The sequence below is a fragment of the Durio zibethinus genome, chromosome 9, assembly GCF_047325235.1.
Source record: "Durio zibethinus cultivar Kanyao isolate XHJ-2024 chromosome 9, ASM4732523v1, whole genome shotgun sequence".
NCBI lineage: Eukaryota > Viridiplantae > Streptophyta > Magnoliopsida > Malvales > Malvaceae > Durio > Durio zibethinus.
Window position 1 is genome coordinate 5311165 of NC_143170.1, and position 10618 is coordinate 5321782.

Consider the following 10618-nt stretch of genomic DNA (forward strand, 5'->3'; position numbering starts at 1 on the left):
GAGGGGTTGTTGATTTCGTTACTGGTGTCTCAAAATGTTTAAAATCTCTTTAAGAAATTAAACAATTTCCTTTATGTACCCAAGACGAGTGTTAGCAAAAATATATGTAGGTTAGATATTTTAAAAGGTATCTAACAAATTTATAGTTGGTTCAATCGTAAGAGCGTTCTCTTTAATGTGAGTGATTGTAGGTGTTAATTTAATTGGTTGCTTTGAGAAAATTTGGAGATAAAAAAATTATTCATTCTCTCGTTAATATCGATAAGATTTAAATTTAAAATTTTTTTATTAAAAAATATGAGTTTTAAACAATTGAGTTAATTATTTGATATTTTTTTTGTTAAAGTCATTTATAATTTTTATCTAAGTATCATATATTTTATTTTGATATAAAATATTAAATAATTTATTTATTTTTAAATAAAAAATAAAAAATAATAATGAAATATATATTTATTCTCATAATTTATATTTTTAACAATACTATTGTGGGATTGGTTAAGATGTTTCTTGTTCATCAAGTTTACTTAGTTGACAAATTAATTGGCCTATAAGTATAAAGTAGGACTTTAAAATTATAATTTATATAATGTAGAGATAGACTCGTGGAGCTGTGAAGGAAATTTGGAGAAAATTCCTATTTTTATAGCATAAAATATATTCCATGTGTTTATTTGTTTATTGATTGTTTTGTATTTTTTATAATCTTTATAATTATAATCTTTACAATTATAGTGAGGTTTTTCTCTTGTTCTTAAATATAGGTAATTGGATTAAATTCCCTTATGCTTTAATTCTCAAAATTTTTTTTAAGATTAGACAAAATAAAAATAAAATAATTTTTTTTTTTCGATTTTCTTATTTTTATATTAACATTTCTTTAGGGTTTTGGCGATATGAACCATCTTAGAACATAATTAATTGAACGCACCAAATTTCGAGGCTTTATGACTAAATTAAATTGCCATTAATAGTCTTACAAATATAATACTACTAAAAAGATGCGGTAGATCTAGCATTTTAAGGAAATAAACGAAAGAAATAGTAATCAATAGCAGCGTGACATATTAACAAAATGTTAAAATTTTAAATTTAAATAATTATTTTAAAATTTGATAATATTAAATATAAAAAAGAACTACTAAATACTCTTATTAAAACAAAAATCATCTCATACTTTGTAAGTAAAATTTTTATATTTTTAAAAAATAATATGATAATACATATTTTAAAAATATACTAAAAAATTAAAAATTAAAATATATATCAATTTTTTTAATTTTCTTATAAAATTTAAAAATTTTACTATCTTATTAAAATGGATACATAAAAAAAAAAATAGAAATAGTAGCAAATGATAAAATGATAAGTAGTAATGGTAATTAAAAAAAAAAATAACAGAACAAAACTCTACAGAAGATTGACTTTGGAAAGACAAGGGAGGCTGGCTGGAAGGGAATGTAAACAAGTAAATTTCCCGGAAGGATAGCCTGAACTTCACGCGACTTTGTGAAGTCTCAACAACACGAAGAGTGTTTAAGTTTGAAGCAAGGAAAGCGAACCCACTTCAAACAACAACAGTCCAATCTCCTTAGCCAGTAGGAACTGACGTTACATGCGCACATCAAGCTCTACTTTCGGCGCGTGTGCGCACCTACTACCCCATTTCTTCAACAACAAACAGTCTAACCTTTACTCAAGAATATTTTCAGAAAACAAGAAAAATCTCAAAATCCTCTCTTTTTTTAATCTCTCTCTCTCTTCTCAATACCCATTATTCTTCAATGAACACCAACTGTTACTCTGAAAGGTCAGGTTAGTATTATTGAGTAAACAGTGAAAATTCTAGTTTTCAAGCAAAGAATTTGGAAATTCTCAGATTTTCAAAATCAAGAAACGAAAAAGAGAAAGATCCTTCTTTTCTTTTTGGCTATTGACTTCATGTTTCGATTTTACAGCTCACATCCTCATCCATTTCAATTAGTATAATAGAATTGAATTAGTCAATGGGATTTCCTCTATTATTTTATTTCTTTTTTTTTTTACTTCAAACTTTTCTGTTTGTTATTTCTTATTTCTTTTTAGTTTATTAATGACATCCTGTTGCTATTATTGATACCGATCTTGTCTTTATCACACCCATTGTTTAATCAGAATTTGTAGTATCTTATATGGAATTTTTGCTTTCCTTGGAACCCACTTTTGGTTTAATCTTGCACGCAAATACTTTTAATTTAGTGTTTTAGGTGAAGAGTTTCATATTTTCTTCTCTTTTCTTGTTCATGTTTTGATCACATAGACTGGTACAGTAAATTCTTTTTTTTTTCTTTAACTTGGTTAACTGTTTTCTGGTTTTGATTTGATATTCCTTTTTTCCCCTTTCCTGGGTGTGTTTCTTTTGTCAGTAGGGAGGGTAGTAGAGCCTGAAAACTGTTGATCAATGGCTGAATCCTTCGGTTCAGGATTGTACAGCTGCTTTAATTGTCGAAATCGTGTTTCTCTCCATGATGATATAATTTCCAAAGATTTTCAGGTAAAGCGTAAAGATCCTGAAATTTTCTTTTGAAATTTTACTAGCACCTTACCTTTTATGTGGTAGTTTCAGATTTTTAAATTGAGCATAGATTTTTCTGCATATGATCATTGGATTATGCTAAAGACTTCATACACAATGAGAATTATGATCATTGGATTGAAACACTTCATAAATAGTCAGAACCAGGGTGGAAATTAAAGTCCTTATCTTGAGAGTAATGATCGACTGATCAAGTAATATTGGAAGTTTTGCACTTGTTTATGTTAGTCTTGGACCATAACTCGTGTATATCTTGTGTAGAGTGAACACAATTCCGAAAAATTGCATCATCTTATATCAACAATGAATTGAATTGAATGTTACAGAATTTAAATTAATCTCAATTTTCACGGTGATAAATGATCTTAGGGGACTTCTGTCCAACGTTCTTTTCCATAATTTTGTTCTTAGGGAAGAAATGGCCGGGCATTTTTGTTCTCCCACGCAGTGAATATAACAGTAGGACCAAAAGAAGACAGGCATCTCTTAACTGGTCTCCACACCGTTGCTGATATCTATTGTGCCGATTGCCATGAGGTGTTAGGCTGGAAATATGAGCGAGCTTACGAGGCATCACAGAAGTACAAGGAAGGGAAATTTATACTTGAGAAGGCAAAGATTGTTAAGGAAAACTGGTAGCAGCTGCACAGTTTAAGGGTCTAATTCCATTTATTTCTGTGTTGATGTAATTTTATCAATGCTTCATTTTCATCTTGTACAGAAACTTGTAGCCCATTGGAAATTTGTCATTGTTTCCCACCATGCATTCTTAACATGTATGATATACTACATCCAAAGGATGCAAGATGGATTGGCAATTCCCATGTTAATAAATTGTGGCATTGTCAACTACTTTCTACGATATTTCACTGTGTAGTATGGATTCAGCATTGTGTAAATAGCTTCGGTTAAAATGGTTGTTACATGAATATTAGACTTCATTCCTTTCCTCCTAAATCCTTTGCTGTGGCAGGAAAGCAATTGGTTTTCAAGCTTTAGGAGATGAAACATTTGAATTTGTTGTTCAGATGAGTTAGGTGGATTGGTTTGGATAGTGAGATGCCAGTGTAGCTGCAGGCTGATAGAGTTTGGCATATATTTGAGAAATATGTAATCGGTTGAGTGTCGTATTAGACTTGTATCATTTCATAGTCTGCCATGTCAATGTGAGCTCAATGTTTAGAATGTAACGGGACAATGAACCATTTGCATTCTGCAGTTAAACTTATTGTATCCTTCAGTTTGAATGCTGTTGTCGCTTCAATTTGTCTCGTGTAGAATTATCCTGGAACCTAAGAACCATCATAGAACAGACATTGAACTGAGAAACAGTAATCCAAAATAGGGATTGGATCATTTTTCCAAGTTTATGTATAACAAGACACAGAAAGTTATTGGTTCCCCGCGATTTTGGTTTTCCTGCTGGAAAGATAGAGAAAATAACCAGTCAAAGGTTTTTTCCCATATTTTCTTCAATCTAGTTTTCCTCCATTTTTTCCCTCTTTACCCAACACAAGAATTTTATTTTCTTTTCCACCCAAAATTCCCTAAACCAAACAGCACTTGAGATTGTGTCCATTGTCCAATTCGATAGAGAAAACAGTATTAAAAAAACGAAAAAAAGAACATGTACGAACTTGAAAGAAGAAATATGGAGCAAGCAAACAGATTCCAACGAATTTCTGTCTCCATCATCGTCATCGCCAAGGAACCCAGAATCAGAAGCAGCATCGGCTGCTGCAACGAGTGCGGTTGGAGAACTAGTTAACTCTCTCAACGAGCAACGAATCTTCAGAGAAGTCACACTCGCTCTCCGCGCTGGTCTCTGTGATGCCCGCAGAGTTCTCTCTCCTCCGTGTCCGTGGCCTCCATTGCCTCCTCAAATCCCTCCGATCCCTAGCCCAGTCTGAGTCCTCCATCTTCTCTTTTCCCACACCCAATCCATCCTCGACCTCCAAGGTTCATAATTTGTAAATACCATTTTTAAAAATCTCTGGGTTTTTTTTTTTTTTTAATTTGTGTGAAATTTGGATCTTTTGGGTGCAGTGGTTCCAGTGTCGTTTGAGCATTCATTGAAGGAAAATGAGGATGACATAGCGGGAAGCTTGGATCATATGTTCAGTTTGGAGCCAATGAAGATTAACAGTCCTTCCACGGATGCGGAAGTTGCTATTGCGTCTTGGAAGGTTGCTGTCTACTTCACCTGGAAAGCACTCGTTTGGCCCATCAACACAAAGCAATCCCGGTGATTCTATATATACTTCTAAGAAAGTGTATTTAGATTTGTGCTTCTATAGAAAGATGAATTAATGACTGACAGTTCTCTTGTTGATGGAAAATGGGAAGAGGGATTGAAAAGTGACATTGGATGTCATTGTGGAATATAGCATAAGCATGGTACATTGTGTCAAAACAAAACAAATTGGTTGCTGTTTCACAGCAGCAATTTGCCTGCATTTAGCCAAATATTTTGAGGAATACAAATATCAATATTGAATGTAATCTTTGAGTATTTGATGTGATGCAGGTTTTGATGAATGTGGTATCAACTCGAGGTGTTCTTGAACAAGGTGCATACCTGGATTCTTTTATCTCAATAATGTTGTTTCCTCAGCCAATCAAATGGTATTTCTTTTTTTCTATCTTTGGTTGTGCTAATGTATTACTTAGCAAAATTCACTAATATTTTAGTTTAAATTTATAGTCTAGTTAGTTTCATTTCAAAATTTATTTTTTGGCTGCCAATTTTTATTAATAGCTCTCTATACTGATGCTAATGCTACTGACCTTTTTTACTGCATCATCATGGTTGCATAACCTTGAAATCTGTTTCAGCTTGTTTGGTTTGTAAATTCATCATGCCATTCTTAATGCATTTCCATCTTAGTCCTTAAAGAAGTTTAGCTGTCAAAGACGGTGTTTAGCTCCATCAATAGTATATTTGAATGAAAGCAAAAATGTTCTTTTATAGCCTTTTGGTTTTTAGGGGAATAGAAGAAAAAACACCCAACTTCACTTCTTTCCCCCTCAATTGTGGCTCTTTTAATGATGAAGATATAAGATGCCAGTTCTCTCCTGTGCTTTTTCAGCTTTCATACAAGTAACAGGGATTGGTGAGTTCCTGCCATTTGACAAGATTAACACTATCGGCTTCTAAGAAGTTAATGGTTTTCTCAAATATTTATTTAATAGTCCATCAAAATCCTCTCTGATCTGCAATTAAAAAGCTTCTTGAAAGGATGTTCCTTTAAGGAAGAATAATTTGTAATAGCCATTGTAATTAGATGTTTAGATTTGCAACAGTCCTTCCACCATTTCCATCTCATAGGTCTTCCCAGAAACTATAGGTCATGGAAACCTAGTTTTGCCACTAAAACAGAAAAAGTTTCATGAGGACTGGAAACATTCAGGTTAACTGGACATGAGAACAGCATCATTAATCCCTGAAGTTGAGCAGAGGTTTTTTTCTAAACTATGTAGCCAAAGAAAGGCTCCCCATGACTTTTTCGCTTGATTTCTGGTAATGATTCTTTCACATGTCCATTCTATCCGATGTATGCATGCATAATGTTTTTGCTATTATTCCCTAGAATTTTGAAGCATGTAATGCCATTGATGAAGTTGCAGAGCTGGTACGAGACAACCAAGTGGATGAAAATCTCAGGTACTTGAAAATAGTAGCTGGGATTTTTATTTCAACGCCTTGTTCTTATTTTCTAATGCTCCTGTTTATTTCCTACTATGTCTATATCCTATGTGGTAAACCCAATGAAAATGAATTAGGAAATGTATTATTTTCTCAATGAAGTTTTCCTGTTTATATGTGTAGAAGAAACTGATCTCCAAATACTTATTTGTCTTTTTAATGCTATGCCATGTCTCACTAATTCAGTTTTACTGAAAAAGAAAGACCATTCTGCTGATCAGGTTGAAATGCGGAGAGTTCTTGCTTCTACTCACTGGACATGTAAATGGGAGGGAAAGGTCTCCCATGGCAACCATTCATGAAGACGTAAGAAAACTTTTCCGTGAAAAATCTGCTTCCTTTATATGGGCCGCAAGTCAATACGGCTGAACTCTTGATTCAGACCAGAGACTGACAGCTCTTCATATCCAAGCCCGAAGGGTTCTGGATTTAGGAGATGCAAAGATTTTATTATGGAACCAACACTCTGTTTGTTGTTAGTCAGTGCTAGTTAAGTTAAGGGAGTACATTTTTTTTTCAAAGAATCATTCGGATATGCCTTGTGAAAATACATTTTTAAGGACATATTTGATGATTCATATGCTTTGTTATTCGTGATTTAGAACGAAAATAATCACGAAAAACCATATAAGCAGGCAAAGGCATGCATATTCTTGTATTTCATGGGTGAAAGTTGATACCTCCAGCAATCATAATAAACAGTAAAAAGGAAGCGAAAAAACTGGTAAAACGTACATAAATTCTAATCATCACCTACACTCTTAGAGAGGCTGATTCCGAATGTTTGAAAATCTTGTCCCATCCATTGATTCATGACAGCAAAAGAAAACCATCCCAAGGAAACAAAAATGATACACAGTTTGATATTGACATGCCCAAGTTTGGCAAGAAATTAAGAGACCTCAATAATGGGGTCGGAGATGGTGACTGGCGAACCTCAATTCACGGCTTTGAAACTCCCTTAAGTGGTTAACACGCTGGACCAAAAAATATAATTCAATTTGTCTTTGAGAGTCTAAGGCTACATCTCTACTAATGCTATACTACCATAAAATATATAGTTACATAAATCATGGAATCCAGAGCCATATGACCATATGTATATCTCTGAATTGATTTTGCTAGGGTGCAGGAGATTATTCCTGAGCATAGCTCCCAATGAGAATGTTTGTGGGTCTCACACCATGACCGGAGATTGGAATGCTAGTGAAGCAAAGAGTTTCTTTGTCTTCGATACTACTAGTAAAGAAAATGAAATATGTTAATGAAAATTTCATGCAATTGGAGCACATTCCTATACCAGCGTCGTCCAACCCTGACTCCGAGTGACCAAAACAAAGCAACCATGATATACAAAACCAGAAAAACAAAAACTTAGCCTACGCTTGAAACCTAACTCGTTTGATTATTTAAGTAATCTAGATCCTTAATCTAAATTTATTTAAATATTAATTATATCTTGAAATCATTCACAATAAGTGTAGGAATTAAACTTAATTATCCCCAAGCAAGCTGTTAATTTAAAAGAAAAAGTTATGTACCAAGAAAAAAGAAAAGGAGAACGTAGTAGTAAGTGGAATAGCATGTGCAGGTATGGCTGATATGGGGTCATACCTAATAAGTAATTCATTCTGGCTTATTCCTTCTCAAGATGGCACACTTGGTTATGAAGGTTTGCTTTTAAACGTGGTCGGAAGAATCTCTCAAGACCCAGATGGTGCTGATAAAGACCCGACACTTGTGACCTGTTGCCAAGCAAAAAGAGAAAAGGAAAAAAGAGAGAAAGAGAACGCATGCTGCGAAGGATTGATGCCCATCATTCCAACTCACCCTACCAAATCCCAATGTTAAATTAAAATTAACAAATTTGATTCAACCAAAATCACTATATGTTCATCAAACTGCTAACATGCTTTTTTCTTTTTTTTGAACTTTGGCTACCAAACAGCATGGAACATTTATTAGAAAATCAACAACATAAGACACCGGAGAGAGGATCCCTGACTCCTAAATCACACCCCAAGCTGTGGTGAAAAATTACATGTGAACCAAATTAACAGTGCAACTGTGAGCAATGCAACCCCAAGAGGCAGCAAGTAGCCAAGAACTCTAGTTTCTCTCTTGTCTTATAGCTGGAAGCTCTCAAAAGAAAAGAGAAAAAAATTCTTTTCACAGTCCTCTGCTGCTTTCTATTTATGGACAGCATTCAGCGTCAACCTTTTGAAGCCGATCTAAAAAGAAGCTTCAAACACCCACACTGATCAAAGAGTAGCGAAAGGTACTACAACATTACAAGTAAAAGGGAAAGTAGCAATAGGATAAAGTTGAAAGAAAGACTGAAGCCCATGTACCCTCACCGTTAGTAATCAAACATCAAACTAGTCACCGACCATGAAAGAAGAAAAGCGGAAAAAACACCAACTTCGTCCTGTTTAACCATATTGTTAAATTTGGCTGTTCATTTCACCAATGACCCCCGCTCAACATTCCATTCCAATATCCAGTTGATTCTCCTTGGCCTCTATTCTGCTCCAATTCTTTAGTAGTGCTTGGAACCTGCTTCAGTTCCTCCATTGGAAACAAAAGCCTTGCACCACTTTCTTGTACGCCTTGAAGATTCACACGGCCAGTTTGAAATCCATCAAGAGGAAAATTGAGAATCGGTTTGAAGTCTTGCACTGCAAACCCACTTGAGTACACTGTGTCTGAATCAGAAAGGGGCATCGACATGAATGAACTCAAACCTCTTGAATTAATACCAGTCTTCAGCAGCTCCATGGCATTGAGATGACCCGAAGTTGAGGAGGAGCTAGGGTTCTGGTGGTTGCTGTTGTTACCAGTGTTAAAGGACCCCTCTACGAATTTTGAAAAGCTATTGTAGTCTTCAGCTGGCGGTGGATAAGCTAGGTTAAGGTCTTGACCTTCATGGATCTTAGGGTTTTGAGAAGTAGAATGAGGAAGACCAGGTGGGGTCAGATCACCAAGCTTCTTTGATGAAGATCTCTTGTTCTTCCTTGAACCTCCTCCAACAGGAACATTCCTTAGGGAACCACCTTCCGTCCAATACCTTCGACAAGTCTTGCAGAAGTATCTTGGCTGAGAAAGACTGTAGTTATTATAATAACAAAATTTGGTGTTAGTTGAATTGCACCTGGGACAGTTCAAAGCTTGATCCTTCTGAGGCCTAGCCCTTCTCTCCACCATAGGTCTTGAAGCTTCCATGTGCTCAACTACCCCAATTCCCTGAAATTTTTAAAAAGAGAAGTGAAAAAGAAACAAAAGACACGAAAAAGCATTACTTCGTGATCAAAGAAAAGTGATTCTCTCTCACAAAATAAATTGTTTGACAAAGATGAAACAACAAACAAACAAGATAGAGAAAAACAAAGGAGTCTGCTTTGCACTTTGAAGATTACACCAGCATTAAAAACAAATAATAATAGTAACTTTTTCCGGAGTCCTTTCATCAGATGGTGGATAAAAAAAGAAAAAAAAGTGCAGTACTTTCGGGAAAAAATGAAGATGTTAAACAACTGCAACATAAATTCAAACTATTAGTGGGGGCTGAACAACATCATCTCATGGCCAAAAAGTGGAACTTTAAAGCAAGTAATCAACGAGAGAAGGGAAAAAAGAACTCAAAACCCAAAGCTACATACTACTAATTAGCTTTGAAAGCCTCAACTCAGAAAAAAAATCATGATCTAAAACAGCAAAGAAAAGGCCCCCTTTATTACCTGTGGCCACTGAGCGGTATCCATGGCTTAAGAGTGAGAAAAAAGGGGGAGGGGGGGAAGCTATGGAGTCTTCAATGAAAAGAAAATCACCTACTTTGCTAGGAAGTTGGTCTTAAAGCCAAAAGAAAAAAGGATGGAACACTTTAGAGATGGCATTTGTGGTGGTTGTTCCATGTGTTGGCCTACTAGTACTAATATAGAATGAAAGAGACAGAAAGAGAGGGCACACTTGAAACAGGGACAAACTTGTCTTTCTGTTGTTATTTCATTCATCATAGAATATACATTCTACAAATGGGAAATTTCTGTACATTGTATAGATGTTTTTTTCCAATAATAATGATCTTAAATTCATGCAATTGCCAATCACTCAATCATGCTCCTTGTTGGGGTGAGGGTGAGGGTGAGGGTGAGGCTAGTGAGTCTTCACTGTAGACTTTAGTCGGTTCTTTTCTGACCAGATAAAGGATTCTTCTCTCATTCTCTTTTCATTACTTTATTATTATTACCTTTCAGTATTTTTTTAGATTTTTTCTTTTTTTATTTCAACTTTAAAGTCTTTTTCTTGGAAAGAGGGATGAGAGAGTTGAAAGAGAACAA

The 10618-nt window shown here is 34.7% G+C and overlaps 2 protein-coding genes and 1 pseudogene across 8 annotated transcripts; 2 read left to right on the plus strand and 1 right to left on the minus strand.

Annotated features, from left to right (window-relative positions):
* The first annotated feature begins 1564 nt into the window (after positions 1 to 1564).
* On the plus strand, positions 1565 to 3439 carry LOC111309020 (protein yippee-like At4g27745). Of its 5 annotated transcripts, none has more exons than XM_022907807.2 (3): positions 1565 to 1815; positions 2409 to 2533; positions 2987 to 3439. In XM_022907807.2, the coding sequence occupies exons 2-3, from the start codon at positions 2441 to 2443 to the stop codon at positions 3212 to 3214; spliced, it is 321 nt and encodes a 106-aa protein (XP_022763542.1). In that variant the 5' UTR covers positions 1565 to 1815; positions 2409 to 2440; the 3' UTR covers positions 3215 to 3439. The 5 variants fall into 5 exon arrangements, with proteins under 5 accessions (XP_022763542.1, XP_022763552.1, XP_022763562.1 ...); XM_022907817.2 differs by having other exon boundaries at positions 1565 to 1810; positions 2406 to 2533; XM_022907827.2 differs by having other exon boundaries at positions 1565 to 1810.
* A 333-nt stretch (positions 3440 to 3772) lies between these two features.
* On the plus strand, positions 3773 to 6939 carry LOC111302833 (uncharacterized; annotated as a pseudogene). The gene is made up of 6 exons (XR_016344885.1): positions 3773 to 3847; positions 4057 to 4534; positions 4622 to 4820; positions 5103 to 5200; positions 6166 to 6239; positions 6503 to 6939. The product of XR_016344885.1 is annotated as an uncharacterized LOC111302833 (transcript).
* Positions 6940 to 8128: 1189 nt separating this feature from the next.
* On the minus strand, positions 8129 to 10199 carry LOC111309008 (dof zinc finger protein DOF4.6-like). Of its 2 annotated transcripts, XM_022907769.2 has the most exons (3): positions 10019 to 10199; positions 9433 to 9524; positions 8129 to 9348 (listed from the first exon to the last, which is right to left on the minus strand). In XM_022907769.2, exons 1-3 carry the CDS (start codon positions 10040 to 10042, stop codon positions 8745 to 8747), a joined length of 720 nt encoding a protein of 239 aa, XP_022763504.2. In that variant the 5' UTR covers positions 10043 to 10199; the 3' UTR covers positions 8129 to 8744. The 2 variants fall into 2 exon arrangements, with proteins under 2 accessions (XP_022763504.2, XP_022763495.2); XM_022907760.2 differs by having other exon boundaries at positions 8129 to 9524; positions 10019 to 10197.
* Positions 10200 to 10618: the final 419 nt, after the last annotated feature.